We start from the raw sequence: 23999 nt of genomic DNA, 5'->3' as shown, positions 1-23999 counted from the left end.
TTAAGCAGTTGGATGAGAACCGGGTTTTTATAGTGCTTGAAATAGGATATTTTCTTTCTTGTAAAAATCTGGTCAACATAGTACTTTGTCGAAGTCTGGATCAGTAGTCTGTCAAGTGTACAGTGCTGTAGTGTTTAATTTGGAAATGTGATGTTCTACAAATAATAATAGTTAACATGATCATACGACCATGACATCCATGGTAAAAACAATAACCAAACAAACAATCAAACTAGCAGAGCTCCACCAAATCAGTTCAGTGGGTTTTACCTTCTTTCTGAGAGACAAGGAAAATAAAGATGTGGAGATACACAGCTTCATGTAATATATAATAAAGCTCAGCCTATATACAAACTGTATATAACAGTTTGTGGACTTGGGATTTTTCTTTCCAGTTTAACAATAAGCATTCTGCCTACTTGGTGCCACCTAACAGTCCATTCTGGTTTACTTCTAGACATTTTGTTAATAAAGAAATTGGAAATAGATTTATTTTCCATTGATGTATTTGAATTTTGTGTGTCCTTGAATACTACAGTTTTGTAATAGCATTGGCATACTTGGTTCATAAGTTTAATTTAAAGTGACTGTTATTGTATAAAAAAAAGAAAAGGCTAATACTCTTCCCAACTTTTTTTTTTGGGGGGTGGGAGGGAATTCCACATCTTCTGTCAGAGGATAGGAAGAAGATAAAAGCTACTTTTGTAACTAAGTCCCTGTTTGCTAATGCATCCAAAATGGTAGATTCTGCCATTTTAAGATTTAGACTATTTTCCAAGTGTTGTTTTTTCCTTCAGGGTAAGATTTATGTAATTCTTTTCTTGATGTTGTTACTGCACTTGATGAAGGCCATATTCCACTGTTTTGTACTAGTCTTTTGGAGATCTCCAGCAAGTAGCTTTTGACAGAACAAAATTGACTGTCCTGTAATTGGAGTTCACTGAAGACTTCTCCTTTCTGGATCCATGTTTAATTTCTTGCATTAAAATTGAAATGAAACAAAACAAAAGCTAGAAAGTCAAAAAGGAAAATAAAGCTTCAAAAAAATAGCATAATCATCTTCCAAGAAGCAGCAATTGAAGACTGAGGAAAATTCTTGAACTTTCCTCACAGTTTCCAGTGTTATGCAATAGAGGATAATCTTACTCAAGATTTTGAAAGATTAGTGGATGCCAGCTTCAGAGAGCTCCTTTTACCTGGTAAGTCATTTTTTATTGTATGCCAAAATCTACATTAGTGCAACAGGAAGGTTTAGTATTTGATGTGCAAAAGCAGTTCAAGAATTGACTTCAGATAGAACTCTCCCGACACGAACTGTCAATGGTAATACAGGAAGCTTGCAAGACTGTGAACAGTGTTCTGAAAGTGGCACACTAAGATAAAGAGCTTAGAACTGACCTTCTGTTAGTATCTCTGTAGTGTGGAGTTATGTCTGCCATGTGATCATCGTATTGCTATATAACAGCTATTTGCATCAGTGGTTGGTCAGAAATTTTCAGATTTCTGTTTTTTATTTAGAAAACATGAGCTGTTAGAAATTGGAAATGATTGAGGGATTCAGTTTACATTAGACATTAGCCTGGATGGTGACATTTCTGTTAAAACAATGAAGGAAAAGAGAACAGTGCTTTGAGCTTGTTAGCTCCTTTATTAGACCATTTCACTGTGGTGAGACTCAGGTCTCTGCTTCACTGAATTCTTTTTTCATTTATGCAAAGAAGGGGGGATTCCACCAAAGAAGCTGAGAGGCTCAATCTCTAGTAGTAAGTAGTCCTTTGTATTTGCACTGAGGCTGGGGAAGAGTGAAAGTGCCTTTACAGGTGTGTTTCTACTACCAGGTGAAGATTGAAAGCATTATGTATTTCTGTGATACTTCTAATTTGGTGGCTTGGTTTCTGGAAACTTTCTGCTTTTGTTCTTGCAAGAAACAATTGTTTTGAAATGGAACTTTTTCACAAAATTGGAAAATCATTTCTTCCCAACTTGTTTTTTTATTATAATTGGAAAAAAAAAAAAAAGATTACATGGTATTTTCTGCCAATTAATGCATGCATGATTATGCAGTATTACGTGATCTAGCACAATTTTTAGTACGTAGGAGAAGTAAAGTATTGTGAAATTTCTGAATTTGCACTTCAGAACTCTCCTGTAACACGGCATGAACATATCTTTTGTACATAATTCCCTATGGATTTTTAATTCAAAAATTGCTTGCAGTTTTATGTAAAACCTTTAAAGCAATATTATCTACACATTGTTACAGAAGTGGAATTGCATTTTTCTTCCAAATTTACAACTTTTTCTTTTAGTGAGTTGTGTTCTTACTACTCCATCCTAACAGACACCCTTTAATTAATTTTAATGTTACCCAGCTGACAGTTGGTCAATCAAGAATCTTACAATTAATCCTTATGTGATGGGATTAGAGGGAAGCAAGCAAATAGGTGGGCAGCAAGCATTTAGGTGAAAAGCAGTTTCAGCAGGAGGCTAAAATCAGTTATTCAAAGACATCAAAGTTAAATAGCTTCAAAAGGAATTGATGTAAATATTTCCTCCTAGTAGGAATGTAATTTTTTGAGTGTAGGGAATAAGTTAAATTTTACCTCTGAAAAATGTATAGGATTTGGGGTTTTAGCAAACATACAGATAACCAGCTGCTGCTAATGAGATTTGGTGGGTGGTGTCAAAATGCATAGGGCAAAATGAACGAGGAGAACAAAATGCATGTTATTTTAGAGTGGCTGCTCACCTTAGTCTGCCCACTTGATTTTTAAAGTGGAAGAAAGATTACTGATATTAATCTGATCATTTTCTTCTAAACATCCTGCAGGTGTGCCTACCATTCTTTTAATGTTACTCATAATTTATTAAATTCAGAAAATAGAATAGTTCTAGTTAGAAAACTTGCAAATTTCATCTAGTCCAACAGACTGTTTGGGGCTGACACTGTTGAAACATTTGTAGAGTAATCACTAGAATTCTGTATAATCTACTTGAAGTGTTTATGATATTCATGTCAAATGGCAAACTAATAAGAAAAGGATTGCTCTTATAGACAAGTGTTAAACAGTCCTCCTTTGAATAGAATCTCCAAGGGCTAAAAGCTGATTGTGTGATATTCAGCAATATTCTTCTGTGAATGTGACTCTGGAGACAGGTGCTTTTGAGCATTAACGTTGCATTGCTGTCAAACACTATGTTTATGGCACGAGTGAGGCATTTCAAAAGATGCATTTGGTTTGTTTCTGATTCAGAATATTTTATATGCTGTGCAGTTGGATGTGTTGTTTCTAAAATGTAACAGTTTCAATACTGAAGAGTGATTGATCTCTAATAGATGTGTGATACAAGTCCAACATGGCAAGGGTAAGAATAGTGAATTCTATACTTTGGAATACAAATAATCATCACAGTCTTCAGTGTCATGTGAATGAAACTACAGATGTATTTTAAAGAAATTTTGTTAGAGCATAAATAAAACTGTCCTGGCTGGCTTTCATGAAAATGTAAATTGGTTTCTTTAAATACTGCAGGAAAGAAAAAAGAGTGAATGTTTACAGCCATCATGCTGTACTTGAAACGTTATTTTCATGACGGTGTGATCGAATGTGTCGGTGAACAGGGACATAAACATTTCAGTTTAGTAGTTACTTATATTTCAATGTCAACAACTGTTTTGCAGTACCAGTTGTAAAGCAGACTTGGGAAAGAGAAGCTGCACTTATTGAATACTACAGTGATTACAGAGACATCTCCATTCCTACTGTAGATTTAGGTGTACCTAATACTGAAAGAGGTAAGTTGTTGACTGTTGGCAGTTTGTCACAAGTAACTGTGTAAAGATAGTATGTTTTCAGGACAATACATTTATTTCATGTATATTTATTCCAGTAACACATTCCTGCATCTAAAACTAAAAGAATACTTCTTTCACACAGGAAAAGGTTGGAGAGTACAGGTCATCTGTGTATATAGATCATTGTATTTTTTGAGTAGAAAACTGAATACTTGTAAATATAATAAAAAGGTGTGTGGCTTTACTGAAGGAGACAAGAATTGGTGTTGTCATGCTGGGCCTATTCTTCAGTAAGATGAATTGCTGTAGTGCATCATGGATTTGTGACAGAAGGCCTCAGACAAAATGGTTTCTGAATGTGAATTACTTTCTATATGGTATTCAAACATTGTGTGCTTGTGTCTAATATGCCTCTATTTAGGCACAAAAACTTACTGTTAACATTCTTTTTTTTATAACAAATGTGAGTTTAGAGTGCTCATTTGCTTTGTGCTTGAATACAAAAAAAAATGCTGTGGATATGATGGCTTCAGGTTTTTGGGTTTTTTGTTCTGTTGCTTTTAGGCATATTGTATGACCTTTAAGCATTGTCATGTGTAACTATAGGACCTTTGGTCTACTGGCCTTCTGAACTAAGTAAACTATTCTGAATTTGCTCCAGTATTGTTTTTGTGCATCTTTTGTGGAATGGTATACAGAAATCTTGGATTTAATTTTGTAAATACTTGTGTATCAGTCTGCATTAAGTTTGGATTTTCACAAAATCAGCAAAGCCAAAATTTCCTTATCTCTTAAGCAGCGAGTTAGTATTGTTTTTTTTTCTTCAAAATATTTGAACTGGAAGTAGCTTCAATTATAATATTCCATCCTTATTTTTAATGCTTGTTTAGTAACCCTAGTATTGATAGCAATACATAATACTGACCTGTAATCTAGATGCTTAAAGACTGTTTTCAGTTGGATTTTTCTGAGATTCCATATCAGTCTGAAGTTTCTTGCTTTTTTTTGCTGCTCATTATAAAGAAGCACTTCTCACCTTTTAAAACCCACTACAGGGTTTTACCTTTCAGTTTCACTGTAATCTTACATTGAGTGTTAAGATCTCTCTTTAGAGGAAGTTATCAGAACCTGAGCTGCAGCTCATGAGTACGGTAGATCGATGTAGGCATAAATATTGATGTGCAAGCACTAGCCCTGATGCATTATGAAGTATTCAGAAAATATCTCAGAGTACTTTGCAGAAGGTATGTCTATCATAATCTCTTCATTTTTTTTAAGTGTCAGAAATTAAGGGTAGCAGTTTGCCCTGAGTTGTCCAACAGATTAATAGGGTAACTAGAATATAGCTTGTTTACCAGGTTTTCATAATTCAAAGATTTTCCATACATGCTTCAAAATTTTATTCTTGCGTAGAAAGCAATGACCATTTGTGCAAACACCATTCAGTCTCATGGATGAATACATGTAGGCATGTATGAAGGAGATAATTTAAGCTTGTATCTCAGATACTTTTCTAGTCATTTCCAAAACGTTTTAGTCCAGTGAGCACTCTTTTAACTCAATAATGATTGCTTTTTACAAAATGTCATGATATTTAAATGTATATGTTCTGTTATTCTTCTCCCTCTAGGTCACTGTGGGAAAACTTTTGCCATTTTGGAAAGGTATTTGAATCATAGCTCTCCCAGAACTCCGTGGTTAGTCATAGTGGATGATGACACTCTGATAAGGTACAAGTTGCAATATTTCAGGAATAACTGCTGTTGATGTTGGTAGGAATTTTAGCAATATTTGTCTCTTTTCCTGTATTTAAGATATACACCTCTTTCATTTGTTACATTTACCTTTATATTATTTCCAGGAATAAAATTGTCACTTTTTGTTCAGCATTCCTGGATTGATATCTAAAAATGTGTAAACTTGTAATTTAATAAAAGCTGTGCATACAGTGTTACTATGTAATCCTGTAGTCTCAATATGATAAGGTCACTTGCTGTGATTCTTCAGTGTAGGCATGTATGAGTTGATTGGTTTTAGTAATTTGCAATCCACTTTTCAGCTTGTGTTCCTTGCATAAAAGAGTCAGAAGGTTATATGGTCATTTGTCAGGGCCACCCAGGACTGTATTCAGGGACTTGACTTTGTTAGAAAATGAGATCCCATTTACATGAAAACTGACACTGCAGTATAAGAAAAACAAGGCACGTTGATCAGCAGTCAGGATCACATAGTCATGAACATCAGAATCAGTGGTTCAAGGAATACCTCACATTAAATTGTAAAAGCAGGAGAATTTGGAAGAGGCTGTAACTGTACAAAAAGCAGTATTTGTAATAATTAAAACTTGTTTTATTCTCTTCTGATTCCTGGGCTAAAATGGTTATTTGCAAAGTTCTTACTATGATTCGAGGGAAGAAAATCACGTTTTCTCTACGGGACTCAATTCAGAAAAACACTTTTGAGCTAATTGATTCATTGATTGATTTGAGCAGACAAAACAGTCATATCTCACAGTAAATAGTCCATTGTAAATTTCTGTTTAAAAGTTTTTATCTCTGCTTTCTGTAGAATGTTTGGATTTTCTCCAATCATGTTTTTGCTGTTTACTAGAATACCACTTAGGCTAGCAGTGTCAGTTTTGAAATAAAACTGTCTTTTATGGTTTAATTTTTTTTCTCTTTGATGGATTTTCCTCTTTCAGTATCTTCAGGCTCCGAAAACTGCTCAGCTGCTATGACCCCAATGAACCAGTATTTCTTGGAGAGCGTTATGGTTACGGCTTGGGAACAGGAGGATATAGTTATATCACTGGAGGAGGAGGGTAATTTGTTTCAGCTCCTGCTGAGATCTACATTAGTTCCTGGTTTGAATGCAAATGTTTTGAATTACAGTTCAAATCAGTTGCAGCAGAATCAGTAATGTTTCCTAGTACAATTAAAAAGCAGTGATGCTCAAAGACCCAAATGTTGTTACAATAAGTTGTGCAGCCCAGTAGGAACAGATTTGTAGAGCAAAGTAGCTGGTGCTGAGGACCATGCATGTTTAAGGGGGTTTGTTTTGGTTTGATTGAACCTGCCTGTTCTCAGTTATCAGTACCACATGTTGTTTTGAAGCACATCGTGCTGCATTGATTCACCTGGCAGAATTCATTCTGTGCACACACAGACCATCTCTCAGTGTGATTCAAAGTGTTGTGAGTGGAGACAGCTGGGATATTTCCCTAAAAGAGTTTGTTTCTGATCTGAACTGTGGTGGAGTTTACAGGAGAACCTAAAAAAGCAGATTGCTGCAATGAAAGTACTCCTTTCTTGTTCTTTGTCTTTGTCCAAGCATGGCTAAAAAGTAAAACCACTGATGATTTTTGAAATTCATGCAATCATTTATGGAGAGGTAGCTGAGGAAGGAATCTTATCTTCTTTCCTGATAAAGAGTTTCTCGTAGAAAGTGCATTATGGGTTAAGCTCGTGAGTGAGAAATATAGACCTCTGTGATTGTGTATGGAAATTGGTTTAAATTAACATGTATGTGGTGTTTCAGTTTGGCTCATATTACACTGAGAATCATCTTAAGAAGCATCTTGTGTGTCTAAAGCAAGTTGTGTCTTTTGCATGTCCTTAGCATCATTTTATATGAAAATTAATGACTAAATAAGGAATGACTGAATAAATAAAAATTAATTAACTCCCCAAATTGTTTTGCTTAGTTCCCTAGGATCTTGCTTAATTCTTGAGCTAAGAAATATATCTTGCATCTTCTTGGTCATAAAGTGAATGAACTCATGAAGCTGCGTAGCAAATTTGAAGTGTGAATCTCTGGAGTGTAATTTGTAATAGTTAAAGTACCCTGTACTGGACTAACTGGATGATGTAACTTCAGAAAAAACAGTCATGGAATACTCTACAAAAGTATATTCCCTCAGCTGTTGAATTTAAGACATCATGTTTCTGGTCTGTTAGAGGCTTATTTTAGTGATAATAATCTACAAGCTCTGGGCTCTTATTATTTAGATGAGCAAGAAAGAAACAGGAAGCCTTTCATATAGCTTCAAGGAACATTTTTTGTTTATGGAGAGAACTTGGTACCGCAAGGGATTCAGGGAATGACAGTTGAGGTTTAGAGTTCTTTTGTTGTTTATATGAGAACTAACTGGAAAATATATTTGAATTAGAAAGAAGAGAATATCCCTTTAAAATTCTGATGAAGTGTAGGAGTAATTATCAGTAGTAAAAAATGAAGGCTAGCTAAGTAATGGTTGGAATAGCAGTATAATTAGTTTTCATTATATGAAGTAATTATCTTTCAGAAAATGCCTCTTGCATTACTTACCAGTAATGGCTTCTCAAATCTTCAAATCCCGGATAAGTTGCATTGGAGGGCTATGTGTTGCCTTGCAACTTTACATCATTTAGCAACTTTTAATCATTTCAAGTCATTTCGTTACTTTAGCACTTATTGTACAATGCTTTTTGTTTGCTTTTTTTTTTCCTCCTCCTTAGGATGGTTTTCAGCAGAACAGCTGTTCAAAGGCTGCTTGCTAGTAAGTGCCGGTGTTACAGCATGGATGCACCTGATGATATGGTCCTGGGGATGTGTTTCAGTGGCTTAGGAATCCCTATAACACACAGTCCGCTATTCCATCAGGTCAGAGAGTTATTTTTACTAGTGCTTAAAGTATGTTTTGTTCTTTTAATTGTATGCATAAAATAAGACTCATAAGTATTACCAAGTGGACAAACATGTAATAATCATAACCAAAATGCTGCTACTAAACTCACTTCTCTCTGGAACATTTAACCAACAATTCAAAGCATGAATCGTTACATGTAGAGTAATTGTAAGTTTATAGCAGTTCATAGGATAATTCATTTATTCTGTAACAGATGTGGACCCTTTGAAAAACAAATAGAATGAAACACCACATGCTTTGAATACTTGTGATATGTCATAGAATCATAGAATGGTTTGGGTTAGAAGGGACGTTTAAAACCAGCTAGTTTCAACCCCCTGCTATAACCTCCCTCTAGACCAGGTTGCTCAAAGCCCCATCCAGCCATGAATGCTTCCAGGAAGGGAGCATTCAAAGCCTCACTGGAAAAAAAAAAAAAAACTCAGAAAACTAAACACAACACAGAAATATTTTTTTTCTTCAGGAAATGGAGACTTGACTGTGAAATTTTTCAGGGAATTTATTTTCTTTGCTTACTCCAATAACAGAATCACAGAATGGCTTGGGTTGGAAGGGACCTCAAGGATCATGAATCTCCAACTCCCCTGCCACACGCAGGGCCACCAACCTCCACATTTAATGCTAGACCAGGCTGCCCAGGGCCCCATCCAACCTGGCCTTGAACACCTCTAGGAATGGGGCATCCACAACCTCTCTGGGCAGCCTGTTCCAGCACCTCACCACTCTCTCTGTAAAGAACTTCCCCCTGACGTCCAACCTAAATCTTTCCTGCTTCAACTTAAAACCATTTCCCCTTGTTCTGCTGGTATCTACCCTTTCAAAGAGTTGGCTCCTCTCCTGTTTATAGGCTCCCTTTAGATACTGGAATTTTTCTACTGATTCAGCATTTACAATTCTGAATCCTCTTATTACTGAATGTATATGAATATATGTAAAAGTGTTCCTCTAGCTGTTGCTTTGATGGGGTTCTGAGGAATGGTACAAATATCTTCTGATAAATCGACCTATGCCAACACAAGGGAAAAATAGGTCACAAAACACAATTTTCCTGTCAAGTGTAGTCTTCAGTTAGGGAGAATGGGATTGGAATAGATTTGAATCCGCTGTCAAGAATAGTTAACAATGTATCTGTAACAGGCTAATGGAAAACAGAATGCACTAAGTCCCAGTGAGGTGTGCTGTGTCATGAAACAAATAATTTCCTCCCATGGTGCGAGAGAGAAGAAGCACTTGTGATTTTTCCAAACTGTGTAAAACCTTCTTTTAAAAAATCAGCATTTAAGTCAGCATAGTGCCGGATGTTTTTCGGATGTTCATCTTGCTTAAAAGTTGGAAAGATTGGTGTAGTTGAATATAAGCTGAGATTAAGTTGAAAGGCTGCTTGAAAATTAGTAGAGTACCAAGTAATTCAAAGCAGCTTCCGGGGTTGGGGAGGAAGTTAGCTAATTAAATTATCAGTGTTCCCCATATTGACATTTTTTTCCTGATTACATTTAGAGGAATGGGAAGACCAGGACACTCCATTCAGAATTTTAATTCCTTGACCACATAGAAAGAAATATACTGATTTCTTTTCCTGCTTTATTTTATCATCACTTCTTTCAGTACAAATATGAAAGAAAGCAGATAATGCATCGTAATGAGCAGAATTATAGAATAATTTGCTTGGGGAGGTTTGGGGGTTTTCATGCACAGGGGTTTTTTTTTGTTTTTTTTTTTTTCAAATGAGAGTTTGAAAAACTAGAGCTCATCTCACAGATGTGTAGGAGTGGCACTTAAAGAACAAAACAAAGCACTTATTTGTAATCCTTAATAATGTGCTCTTGATACTGATTCACTTTGAAAGTGAAACCCTAGCAGTTTGCAGAGAATTACACTTGAATCGTAATTCATTTTTACTACCACTTACAACAAATCCTAATTTAGTGTACCTTTAACAAAGATGAAGCCTGAGAAAAGAACTCGAGTTTTGAGTGTGCTCATTCTGTGATTTCCACTGTTCTGCCACAAATATTGTTAAAGCAAAGAAACCAGAACTGGATTTTTGTGACAACTAGAAAATTATTTTGGGGCTCCCTCTTGGTCGTACAAATGGATTTCTTTTTTTAATAAACAGTCTGTGTGTCAAAAACACACACTCAGATTTCTTAATGTCAACATTTTCTTGCCTGATTTTGTGCCTGGAGTGTACAGGAAAGGGCTGGAAGAATGCAGCACATACGATTCATTACTTCAGCCATCAAGAGGCTGAAATGTACAGTATTCAATCAGTTATGAGTTTAGGCATCAAATCATTGATTCAGTGACCTAATCATCCAATTTTCTTCTTTGTCTTGTACCTAAAGAAAAAGTGAAATGCATCTTCCCGCATATTAAAAATTATTCACTAACACAGAGTGCTTCCTGAATAAAGTTCTGCATGCCTTTACTGCATTTCTCTGAAAAAAAAAAAAAAAATTACCACAGATCACTGCAGAGTGGGGTTTTTTATATAGAGATGCGCTTACATGCCATTAAATTGTCAGATAAGATGAAACATGCTTGGCCCATTAAAACTGAGCTGCATCATGTGAGTTTGTTGTAATTCTGTCTCTTCTGATATAACCCAATAAAGAGTAATGCAGTTTTCTGGCACCATAATATTTCTTGCCTTTGATAATCTTTCCCTGTCATAAAACTGCAGACATTCCAGCAGCTGTATTTGGGATCCTACAGTCACAGTGCCAGGGTTAGCATCTCTCAGGAGGAGGAGAAGAAAGACAATACTGCATACAATGATTTTCTTATCATTGGACACAAACAGGTGTGATACAAACAATGCTGCTCACTACTTGCTCGCTAGGTGGTGGCAATTTCACCCTGAGAAATAGGACACGTTTAAGACCAGTGTACTTCATAGCACGATGACTGCAGTGCAGGAGATCTAAACTGACGCCTGTAATTTTACAGAATGATATAAAATAACCTTTGTTGTTATCCTGTGTGTTTTTATATTTGATGGCCACTGAATGGCGGTACTTTCTGATTATATAATTCTTCCTTAGAAGCTTGTGGTAGCAAGAGTAATGGGAGGATGGTTGGACTAGATGATCTTGTAGGTCCTTTCCAACATTGTGATTCTATGATTCCTTGCTGAGTAAAAATGGCTTTGCTTTGTTCTTCCTTCTTAGGCACGGCCAATGGACTACCCCAAAGACTACCTTTCTCATCAGATTCCAGTGTCATTTCACAAACACTGGAACATTGATCCAGTGAAGGTGTACTTCACATGGCTGGCACCAAACACAGAAGAGGCACTTAATGGAAAGAAAGTTGAATTTAACAGGGAAGACTTATAAGAAGGAGAAGAATTAAAGTATTGATTAATGTACTGCAGATGAGAGGCAATCACTACTGTGATTTTTGTGTTGTTCTTATACTGATGATCTTTTTGTGACATAGCAGATAATGTTTTGTTCCCATTACTTCAGAGCAGTGGATGAAGGCTTGTAATCAATTTTTGGATTGTTTTGTTATGCTTGATTTCTTTTTAAATATCTTAGAGCTTTATACATCCGTGAAGCCGCACATTCAAGCACACAACTTTGTCTGCATTCTGTTTTGGTCTGTGAATGATACAACATCCATTTACATTTCCTTCATTTGTTCTTGCAAAAGCTGCAGTTCTTTATTTTGGAGCTTAATGTTGAATATCTCTTAAATACCTATTGAACATCGTGTCTGATTGACCTTCAGAAAACAGTTCTCTAAACTGTTCCGAACAGGTTCCTGGTGAATAGAGAGGAGACAGGACTTTATTTCTGTGACCAGGAGCTGGATTGTTTGAAAGCTATGATTCTTTGTGCTCATTTCAAGTGGATAACTGGAGGTTCCTGGTGGACCAAGTGTGAGCTACTCGTGTACCTTTAAGTTAATCAAAATTTCTGAGGAATGTCACCTTCCAAAGAACTGGGATTTCCAAAGCGGCCACGGGAGGTCACTGTAGCTCCTTTAGAAACCTAAATCGTGGTGTAACTCTTTGGCAAGTATAAATGGGACTTCAGGATTTTTGAAGAACTAACACTTAGTGTTGCTGATGTGTGCATTTCCACATGGATGCCAGCTTTGAGAAGTTTGCAGTGTTCCTAATTTATATCATCAAGATAAGTAATTCTGTGCTTACAGTATGTAAAAAGTGATTCATATTTAATTGTTCTTCATTGTTTTCTTCGAGTAATTCAGTTTTGTAGAAATGTTTGTACAAAAACTGGCTTCATTGTGTTTTGAACTAATTTTTATACTGTAAAACTTTTAAGGGAACAGTATATGCCACTTGTATGCTGTTATTTAACTTCACTTGCTATATTGTAACCAAATACGGGGTCTTAAAGCCATACTGCTGAGGTCATTTGTGGTTTTGCTTTGGTTTTTGGTAGGTTAGAAATTGATTCCATTCCAAAGTAATGCAATACTTGCTCTTATGTACAAATAGGGGAGCCACTGATTCCAATTACTGAAGTTGTAGAAACACTTGTTTGTGAATGTAGCTTGTGGAATTTTAAGCATTTGAATAGCAAGCACATATTTCTAATAGATTCAAGTACTGATTACATAGGAGAAATCCATGTTATGTATTTTTTTCTTTTTTTCTTCCCACTATCAGTGCCTTAAACAGTAGACATTTTACTGATACCAGGGCTGTGTTCTCTGGCACCGTGGATGTGTTGTTAAGTATGTTTGCTGTTTAGAACTGTGAGAGCTGAAAGCGGAATAAAAGCATTCTTGTCTAACCTTTTGTGCCTTCTTCCTCTTTGCAAAAAGAAGAGTATGGGATTCTTCAGACCCTTGTCATAAATTTATCAGCTGAATGATATTCTATGGTCAGTTGTGCTAAAAGAATGTTTAAACAGTTTTTTTTGTTTGTTTGTTTTCATATTCTGACCTTACATGATTCCCTTTGAAGTTAATTTTCTTCTCTATTTATGTGCAAATTAAAAAATGCTTTTCTATTGGAGCCCTCATGAAATTGGGAATCTTTATGATATCACAAAATTCTCTGCACAATTATGCTATCACCATGTTTTCCAAAGGTCTTATCATATAGTCCAATCAACTCCAGCCTCAAGTTGGTGATATTTCATATCTTCTTGGGCCCTGTAGAGGATGAATAGGTCAGGCAAAGCTGACAGTTTTTGGATCTGTGCTGTGTTGCACTTGTACGCTTCTGTCTTACTTAAAGATTGGAATTCATTCATTGCTTAGCTACACAAACTTTTTCATTTGATGTGATAAATTCAATAGCAACTCATACACTTCATTTTATTTTCTGTTAGCTCTGAACTTTGTTGCAGTGATTCCAGATGTATTACCAAGCATAAAAATTCTGATTCCAGTCTTCATAGTTTTGAAGACAATGAAGCAGTAATTTGTTGAGCATCCCATTCCCAACACTTTCTAATTTTTGAGATGTAACTAATAATGTCTAACCCAGACAACAATATGACAAAAGTGATTTTTTATCCCAAGAACTAGATTTTTTTTTTTTTTCTTTTTCAAGCAGAGGAACCCAGAGAGTTTCTGAAAGCAAAATGTGAAGCCTTCTGTATGAAGTCTAGTTTTAGTAGACTCAACAACTGTTACTATTGGAAAACTAAAGATAAAACTGGGCTGTAATGAGCCTGAACAGTAGTACTGTTTTTCAGGAAAACCGAGAGGATTATAAGTGTTTTAAGTTCAAAGAAAAGCAAGAGAAATGAAATTCACAAACCGCTTTTATAGCAAGTGCCATCAGAGTAAGGTATGATTTTGTTTTGCAGGAGCTGACTTGTCTCTGCCATGGCTTGCCACTTGTACACTAAGTGGTGTAATTAGCACTTCAACAAAAGCTCGTTTTAGAAGCCTGCAAGTGTTCTGCCCATCTTTCAGAATCTAATAGAACACTTCATGCTCTTCCAGCTCCTGGTAGCCACTGTTTGTGAGAATCAGTGATCCTTCGACCTTTGCTTGTAATTCAGCTGCTACATTCTTTTCCTTGTTTGAATGATCGTCCTGGAATGTCAGGTGGGTTATGATGGGTAGGATAGAAGTTGTAGAAATGCAGGAAGTAAAGGAAAGAGATACTGGGGTCAAACTGTAAAAATATAACAGTCTATGCAACTTTTATACTCTCACATTCATGTGTGCTCATATTTTAGGTCATGTTACATCGGTCAGTTTCATCAACCTTTCTGAGAAGTTTCCATTGTACATATCACCACTACCACGATGGGCTGTGGATTGACCTTAACTGCAGACAGCCTCCTGCAACAATCCATTGCTTTGCTTCCTTGTGCATAAATTCACACTCACTCTGCAACCTCTGCAGAGCTCAGACTCCAAGCGGAGGTGAGTCATCTCCCACCCTGACATCCACCAGAGGCAAGGTCCCAAAACAGCACAAGTTACTGTCAGTTTTCAAGCAACACAGTGAATGCAGCTCACGGTTCCACAGGCAAACAGAAATGCTGTCCTTGGGAAGCACCATTCAAGAGCCACAACTCAGTGCTTCATTCACCGAAGGCAAGGTTGTACTGCAGAACCATCCAACTGAACAGATCCCAATAGGTGACACTGTGACTGGGCTTGTTAAATGTTCACTGCCTGCATGAGGCATGAAGAGACATTGAACAGAAACTTTAAAAGCAGTGAGATGACTCAGGTTCTTACGGCCCCTTGAGATGTTTGCTTGTCAACGTTCATTTAAGTAGAAAGCATCATACTTCTGGGATAAAAAGTAACACACTCCAGAGTTTGTTCACTTTCTGTGTCTAGAGATGGTGAGAAACTATGCCAAGGGTAAAAGGGATCTGTGAGAACACGGAGTGCTTTTTGTTCAGCAGAACATTAAGGGCCTGCAAGTATCTACCTGAAAAGGCACAAGAGAGGCTGAGGTGTCTAATAACGAGTGATACAGAGAAGGTAAGCAGGGAAGGTTTTTTCACTTTCATAACACAGCTGTGAGAAGGTATTCAACAAACTTGTGAGAGAAGTTTCAAAACAGGCGAGTTCTCTTTCAGAGCGCAAAACCAAACTGCCAGACCTGACAGCACGGGCTGTGCACAGACTGAAAACTACAAAAGGATTTGGAAAGGAACTGTACTAAACCCCCAGAAAGTCCCCAAAGGGCCTATAAACACAGTGGTTTCAAAAAGCATCCTCAAGCTAAGGCTCTGAGTCTGGGTACGTACACTGGGCTGAATGGACCTTTGTCTCCCCTGTGACTCTGTGTAATGTCTTTTTGCACAAAGTGCAGTTTGAAGGGAAGGCTGGGGGTTTGTGGTTTCTACTGGTGGTGGCTGTGGGCAGAATTCAGTCTCTGTATACAGAGCATAAGAGCATCTCATGGTTGTCTAAGTAAGGAGCCACCTCAAAGATGAGCAGAGCATCTGACAACTCCCTGTTTTCCTCTGCCATTGTCAGTGTTTGGGGAGTGTGGGAAGAAAATCGTTGTCATGGTTTGGCTCATGGGCCATTCATGCATTCAAACTTAAGTGCTAATTTACCACCACTTGTGTGCCCAGGAACATGCCAAAGGAAAAGATCCCAAAGCTCCGGCTCTGCAGAGCAGCCAGGCTCTCTTTGGTGAGCATGGTTTTAGAATTTCAGAGAAACTGAGCAGCTTTTCATGCCAGAAAGTGAGCAAGCTTTGGAGTTGATATGTAGACAGTATGGGACCAACCTGTCGGTAGGCTCATCGTCAGGAGGGCCGATCACTCTGGGAAAGAGTCTCAGCCACCTCTAACCTCTGCACTACAAACGGGTGTTACAGTTTGATCTAACTTGAAGGCAAAGTGCTTGAGGTCAATCTGCTCCAAAGTCTAACTAGAAATGCCAAATATTCTGCTGCAGGGCAGAACTCAACCTGTGTTCTTTTGAAATCCTGCATTTGATAGGAATAATTAATGCCTCCCTCTCACTTGGCTGACTTTCAGTTTCCTCAGAAAACACATTACAGCTCAGCAATCCCACACCTGGCCCAAACCATTGTGTTTAGCAGCTCTCCTGGTGCAGCAGGGAGAAATTCAAGGTGTGTAGTTCAGGATTCTCCTGAGGGATGCCTGATGTCTGTTACAGGAGCTTTCATTAGGTTTCCAGACACAGCTGCTCATGACCTTCTAATAGCCATGGTTTCTGCTGGACACATACTAAAAATGATTTTAAATGATGGCAGGTTATCCCTAGGAAACTAGTTCATCAGTTGGATGGCCCTTCAGATATCTGAAGTTTTCCTGTGCTTATGACAATTTCCTTTAAACCAGGTGTTTGGCTGTTTTGTTTACCTTGACATCACACCATCAGGGCTGTGTGGTCTGAATCCCAGAAGTTCTGCTCTTTTTGATCCCTAGAGCTAAACCTCTTGGACATACTCGAGCTGTCATTTTGATAGCCCTGTGAGGCCATATATTCCTTCCAGACATCCTTGAATGAGCTAGTGGGAGCTTCAGTTTCCACTTTACAAGCCCACGGGTACCCAGGAATGGGACTGAGCTTCCCTACAGGACTGCATAGTCTCCATTCAGGCACTGAGTTTCTGGGGTACTCAGCTGAAGACAGAAGGCACAATTCACCCTCCCCCTCTTATTCTCCATGTGTTTTGCACACCATGACCTTCTGGCTTTGCAGATGGAAGGGAATGGGCACAAGTAACATTTTAAATCACACATCTAGTTAAAACCAAATATTCTTGAACACTTGTAACAGGTGAGCATTTCACTGACTCCAGACAGTGTTAACCACACTTCTGGCAAGCCAGGCTCTTCTCCAGTGGTGCACAGTGATGGGACAGGGAGCAATAGCCTAGAACTCAAACACAGGAAGTTCTGTTCCAACATGTGGAAAGAATTCTTGACAGTAAGGACCTGTCTGGATGCCTACCTGTGCGACCTATAGTAAGGTTCTTGCTTTAGCAGGGGGTTGCACTCAAGATTTCTTCCAACCCCCTGCAATTCTGTGATTCTGTGGCTAGAGACAGAGCTGTATGTGCTGCTTCTGGGTGAGCAGATCTTTCCTAATTTGTTTCCCCCTGAGAGTGCTTGTTGCAGCTATGTCACAAGAGAGCAGCACTCTGCTTTTACACACTCAGAATCACAGAGCAGGCCAGGTATCCCTGCAGGTCACCTTGTCCAACCTCTGCTCTAGCAAGGACACCAGAGCAGGGTGCCCAAGGCCATGTCCAGGCAGCTTTGGAAGATCTCCAAGGAGGAGACTCTGCAGCCTCTGGGCAGACTGTGTCAGTGCTCCGTCCCTGCACAGCACAGGAGTGCTCCTGATGTTCAGAGGGAACTGCCTGTGTGCCTGGTTTGTGCCCATGGCCTCTGGTCCTGGCACTGGGCACCACTGACAGAGCCTGGCTCCATCTAGTCTGCACCTTCCCATCAGATACTGATGCATATTGATAAGGTCCATCCTGAGCCTCTGACTGTGACAAGTGTATTATAAACATCAGCTCAGCCACTTCTTCTCTGCAAATAAATATGAGTTTGGGGAATCAAGGCAAAAAGATTTATATATATAAAAATCTACATGATAGTGTCAGTCACAAAGTCATGAAACTTAATGTTTTAAAACCCATTACTAGTAATTCTAACTATTAACAGCTTTTGAAAAGGAAGAGATCAAAAGAGATCAAAATAGCCTTTTCCAAGGCTAAAAATAGAGAGGTATTCCTCTTGATTCAGTGTTGAGATGCAAAGTCAAGGTGAAGAGTTTGCTTTCTGCTACAAAGAAAGAAGATGGATGGAAGCTGTAGCATCAGCTGGGAGGAAGGCAGGGCTGCCTGACAGCTTATCTCACATGATGAATGGAAGGCTGTTTGCTATGGTGAGCACTGTATCTGTCTACCTTGTGGTCTATGGAAAAATAAAAGCAGGTTCCAAGGCTGGCTTTGCTTGGAGGATGCAGGGGGTTGGACTGCAGTGCACACACACACACCTAAGCTGAGACTCATGTATTTGGGATAAAACTGAGAGGTACTTCTTTGCTCAGTTCTCAAAGTCCACGCAAATGAAGCCTGTGCCCAGATGGAAATTTCTGTGGATGTCATACTTGGACAGCATTCTTAGCGGGATGATGGAAATGAGCACAGCAACCAGATTCACTTCAGGAAATGCTCTTGAAGCCTCTTTCATGAATGTGGATACTTCTGCAAGCTGGCTTTACCTGTAGTCCTCGGAGTTAATTGTTAAAATTCTTTTATCGCATAATGGAAAGCAGAATGTGTATGGCCTGGTGCTTTCAGAGAGTCCTTTTCCTCTCCAAATATCACTCAAGCTCTTACACACCTCTCTTATCCACCTGAGTCAGCCTTTCATGTGAATGAAATGGATTTCAGAACAGTCACTTTGGTTTCCTGGTTGTTTCAATAATCTGGAGAAGAGCAGGGGTTTGTTCTGAAGTTCTATATTCAGAAGAATTTCCTTCGAAAAGTTTGAGAGAGAATGGCACTTAAAGGAAAATATTCTTTGGAAAAATCATTGTTTTCCTGGGGAGAATTCCCCTTCTGCACAGTTTCAAACTGACTCATGGTGTTTTATGCACTGTTGTGTTTGCTTTCAGTTTGCAGGCTTTTAGGATCCTGGCTTATTTCCCCTTTCTTTGGGACAGGGTCTTGGCCTCAGTGCCCATCCAGGACGTGCAACTGAAATACGCAGCAGCTTTCAGGGAGCGGTGAGTCAACATGCAAATGACCCAAGCATCTTGGTGAAACTGATTAAGTTTGAGCCTTTGCCTTTTTAAAACAGCACCCCAAAATCTTCCTTTTGTAGTATTCAGCATTGTGTCAGTGATACTTCTGGAGATTTGCCCAGTGCTTTCCTGCTCTCTTCTGTCTCCTGGCTGTTTGTGTCCTTATTGTAATTGCACTCTTAAGGGAAGCCCTGTGCCTCAGTGAATCAATACTGCATAGGGCCTTGTGCTAGGGAGGCAGATTTCATTAGCAACAGCCATAACTTGAAATGCATTTTTCCCTTGTTATGCCAGACATATCGAAAGAGCATCAGTGCCCAATAACTAGGACTCTGCAGGCATTAGCATCTTCCCCAGGCACTCAGAAAATCAAGCTGACCCAGCTATTACAAGCCTCAGTGAAGGTTCTTGGTGGCAAAATTCCCAGGGCTGTTCCAAGTGGACAGAAGAAAAGAAAAATAACTTTGTACCACAAGATGTTAAAGTCAGTGGCCTGCATCAACATGCTGCTGAACCGTAGTACGTCCCATTGGAAGAATGGGTCCTCAGGTTACATCCACATGGGATTCATTGCAGGATGTGCTGTGGCTCTGTTGTTCTTTGCACACAGTCATTATCATAGAATCACAGAATCACAGAATCACAGAATCACAGAATCGTAGGGGTTGGAAGGGACCTCCAGACATCATCGAGTCCAACCCCCTGCCAAAGCAGGATCCCTACACCAGGTCACACAGGTAGGCATCCAGGCGGGTCTTGAATATCTCCAGAGAAGGAGACTCCACAACCTCCCTGGGCAGCCTGTTCCAGTGCTCCGTCACCTCACCGTAAAGAAGTTCTTGTGCACATTGGTGCGGAACTTCCTATGCTCCAGCTTCTGGCCATTTCCCCTTGTCCTGTCTCCACATACCACTGAAAACAGTCCGGCCTCACCACTCTGCCCCACACACCTTAGATATTTATAGACCTGGATTAGGTCCCCTCTCAGTCTTCTCTTCTCAAGGCTAAACAGACCCAGCTCACTCAGCCTTTCCTCATAGGAGAGACGCTCCAGGCCCTTCACCATCTTTGTGGCTCTCCGCTGGACTCTTTCCAAGAGATCCCTGTCTTTTTTGTACTGGGGAGCCCAGAACTGGACACAGTACTCCAGATGAGGCCTTACCAGGGCAGAGTAGAGGGGGAGGATCACCTCCCTCGACCTGCTGGCCACGCTCTTTTTAATGCACCCCAGAATGCCATTGGCCTTTTTGGCCACAAGGGCACACTGCTGGCTCATGGCCAACCTGTCGTCCACCAGGACACCCAGGTCCCTCTCTGCAGAGCTCATCTCCAGCAGGTCATCCCCAACCTGTACCGGTGCATGCGATTATTCCTCCCCAGATGCAAGACTCTACACTTGCTTTTGTTAAACCTCATCCGGTTTCTTTCTGCCCAGCTCTCCAGCCTGTCCAGGTCTCGCTGAATGGCAGCACAGCCTTCAATCATAGAATCATAGAATGGCCTGGGTTGAAAAGGACCACAACGATCATCTAGTTTCAACCCCTTGCTATGTGCAGGGTCGCCAACCAGCAGACCAGGCTGCCCAGAGCCACATCCAGCCTGGCCTTGAATGCCTCCAGGGATGGGGCATCCACAGCCTCCTTGGGCAACCTGTGTGAAAAACTTCCTCCTAATTTCCAACCTAAATCTCCCGTCTCAGTTTAAAACCTTTCCCCCTTGTCCTATCAGTATCACCCTCGTAAACAGCCACTACCCCTTATGTTTACATGCTCCTTTCAAAATTTGGAAGGAATGGCTGCTTTTAAATAACATGCATTAGCTTGTGTGCTTTTCCATTTCTTTTGAAGATATGGATCTCTCTTAAAGTGATTTGTAGAGGTATTCAGAACAGAGCTTGACTGAAGCTGTTTAGGACCCACATGTTGTCCTCCATCTGAATCAGAGCAAAGATGCAGAAGCCAATACCCTGATCCTGATTTCTATGCTTAACATTTTTCTATGTTTTTCCCTTCCTGTTCAGCTCTTTTAACAGATATGAGACTTACAGGACTTTGACTACAGCCACAAATTCTGGAAAGAAATTCATCCACAGGTGAGTGGAATCTGAGTGTACGCTTGAAAACAGGAGTCTAAATGTAGGAAAAGCTCTAACAAACAAATACCTCCCATTTTCTGCAGGACAGAGCAGGCTCAGGACCACTGTAAGGGGAAACGGCACTGAACATATCATGAAGAAGGTGTCATTTTTAAGCAGAGTCTGTTAAAGTATTTCCAGTGGCCATCAGTAACACAGAAACAAGAGACACAGAAGATATACTACAGCTCCAAATCTGACCAATCATTAATTACATCCTCTTCTGTACAATTATCCATCATCAGTCTCTATTTTGATAAAATTGCTGAAATAATTATTTCACTACAGTCTGAAAAGTGGTTCAGTTTGCCAGTTATTTATGGTCTTGCATTCATAAGCAATTAAATCTAACCTTTCAAAATGTCTGGTATAAGCTGTATGAGAGCTATTGTAACAGTTTAAATTCAGCGTGATTATAGGCCACCAGAAAGACCTCTGGCAATCTTATTACAGAACTGCACATCATTCTTGAAGGTAAATATAATAGCAGGGATATTTGGGTTGCTGACCTGCCAACCTTCCCTGCGCTTACTGCTGAGTGCAGTAATAAAAAGAGGGCATGATCATCCTTACCATCTGTGCAGACTCTTGACTAAGACAAAGCTCAGCCCAAGCACTGTGCACCTCTGTAGTGTTTCCCAGTAACTCAGTTGTTAAATTTAATATTAAGGTAATAGGGAAAATTCTATGACAATGTAATACAGAACCATGTTGGTTAGCAATCTTATTAATCTTGTGTAGGCTCATTTGTCCAAGAGACATCAGCCTCTGGAGTCCTGGGGAATCACTCAGCAGTTTTTCCCTCAGCACAGCTACCGCAGCATAGGAAGCTCCCAGCCTCTTTTCTTAAATGCTCCATACAGCAATTAAAGGATTTGAGATCTTTCCTTCCCTCCATCTTCACCTCTCTCTTTTTCTTAAAATTACTAATTGTACTTATCAATGTTCTTCAGCAGAGACCTTAAAATACATCACAGCAGCAAGACGCGTTATCCCAGCAATCCCTCTGCACCATGAGCTGAGAGGAGAGGCTGGCTCATCCCCTCTCCTGTACTCTGTAAACAGTCAGGAAATTTCAAATAGACCATTGCCAAAGGACTGTTTATAATCTGCTAGGACAATGTTTTGCTTTTGTCCAACTAAATTTCCTGATTGTGTAGTACTATGTAGAGCCCTACAATCAAGTTACCCTTGACTTGAGTCAAATGGTTTCCTGGTGTGTGCCCTGTGTGAGCCCGAGTGTGACAGCCCTGCTGAGGCCCTGCAGTGGAACACTGGTTTGGAAGCTGACCCCACATTTCTATGAATAAAGGAGAACCGATGTGAATCTGTATCCTGCTCTTAGGAATTACTTCAAGCCCCCAAGTAAGTTCCCCACCATTTAATTTGTGTAGAAGCAGCTCAGCTGTTGGCCCAGCCAACACTCATTACCAGCAGGAAGGTGCACCAAGGGGGCTGACCAGAGAGATGCCAGTCTCATTGCCTTACTCCAGGGGCACAGTGCTGTGCATTCTGCTCAGAACAAAAAACATGCATGGAGTACTTGAAGCTCTTTGGCTTCCAGTAATCTTGGGAACCTCTGTCTCATTGCACACAGTCATGGTGCTCCTTCTCAGACTCTCAGCTTCTGTTTCCAGCCTGATGTCTGTCCTGCTGTTGCAAGGGCTGGGCTTGTCAGGCACAAAGGGGCTCAGCACTTTTCTTTCCTTGCTTCTTTCTCTCCTTCCCATTTTTTCTCTCAAGGCAAACATTCAGCTTGTACAGGATTTCCCTTCTCCTAAGAGACATTCTACAGCTCTCCCCAGAAAGCACAAATCTGTTATCACTGACCATGGCAACAGAGCACTGTGAAGACAAGAAGAAAACACTTTCCATAGGTGCATGTCACAGCTCCAGTTGAATACCTGCTATTTCAATGGGGGTTTGCAACAGCTTTGTGGATACAGCCAGCTGATGAATCTCTGAGCTGCAAAAAGGGCTCAATGTGGATGTTGGCCAGGCCAGCCCTCCCTGTCACACAGAATTGAAGGGTGGCTTTTGGGTAGAAAAAGCACAAACTTGTATTTGTGTCTTGCATAAGACATCATCCTGAATCATTGTGCAAAGATCTTCTTACTCGAGTGAGGCAAAGTTAATCCTGCATTGTACCAGCCCAGCAGGCAGAATGACATACAAATACACAAGTATTCAGGTGCATTTGTTCCTGATACCTTGAAGAGACAAAAAAAAAACCAACGAAACAAAAAAAAAAAAAAACAGAACAAAACACGAGGACTCAATCTGTGCCCAAACATCTCTCTTCTTCAAGTTCTACCAGCTGGTCTCTTGAAAAAATATTTATCTCTCCCTGCAAAACTTTTGCTCCCTCACACTTTTAGACAGTGAGGTTTACAGCAGCACTGTATTTTTCCAGTTCAGGTATGCCTCACCTTCATGTGCACTCCAAAATTCTTTTGTCTAATCCATCTTGTACTCCACCCTAAAAGACTGAAAACTTTTAAATTAAAAGAGGCCATCTGAATAGAAATTTGTATATTCAAAAATAAAAAATCTTCAGCAGCTATGCCAGGGAGACTGAAATAGAAATACTTCTGTTTTGTTTTGTTACACATGTGTATAGGTACATGACACACAACTTCCCCTGGCCGTCCTCAAAGCTATGCTGAAGGGCAGGTTCTAGT

The 23999-nt window shown here is 39.5% G+C and overlaps 1 protein-coding gene across 2 annotated transcripts in view; it reads left to right on the top strand.

The window, feature by feature from the left end:
- The window catches only part of B3GLCT (beta 3-glucosyltransferase), a 47962-nt gene extending 34696 nt beyond the window's left edge, over nucleotides 1-13266 (top strand). For both annotated transcript variants that reach the window (XM_031615690.2, XM_090133461.1), the window contains exons 11-15: nucleotides 3683-3796; nucleotides 5427-5526; nucleotides 6498-6617; nucleotides 8293-8437; nucleotides 11654-13266. In XM_031615690.2, coding sequence (XP_031471550.1) covers nucleotides 3683-3796; nucleotides 5427-5526; nucleotides 6498-6617; nucleotides 8293-8437; nucleotides 11654-11821 — 647 coding nt within the window. In that variant the 3' untranslated portion in view covers nucleotides 11822-13266. The remainder of the gene's footprint in view (nucleotides 1-3682; nucleotides 3797-5426; nucleotides 5527-6497; nucleotides 6618-8292; nucleotides 8438-11653) is intronic.
- Nucleotides 13267-23999: the final 10733 nt, after the last annotated feature.

The sequence above is a fragment of the Phasianus colchicus genome, chromosome 1, assembly GCF_987193195.1.
Source record: "Phasianus colchicus chromosome 1, bPhaCol1.hap1.1, whole genome shotgun sequence".
In the NCBI taxonomy this organism is placed as follows: Eukaryota; Metazoa; Chordata; class Aves; order Galliformes; family Phasianidae; genus Phasianus; species Phasianus colchicus.
Note: the sequence above shows the minus strand (reverse complement) of the source record. Positions and strands in the feature narration are given on the sequence as shown.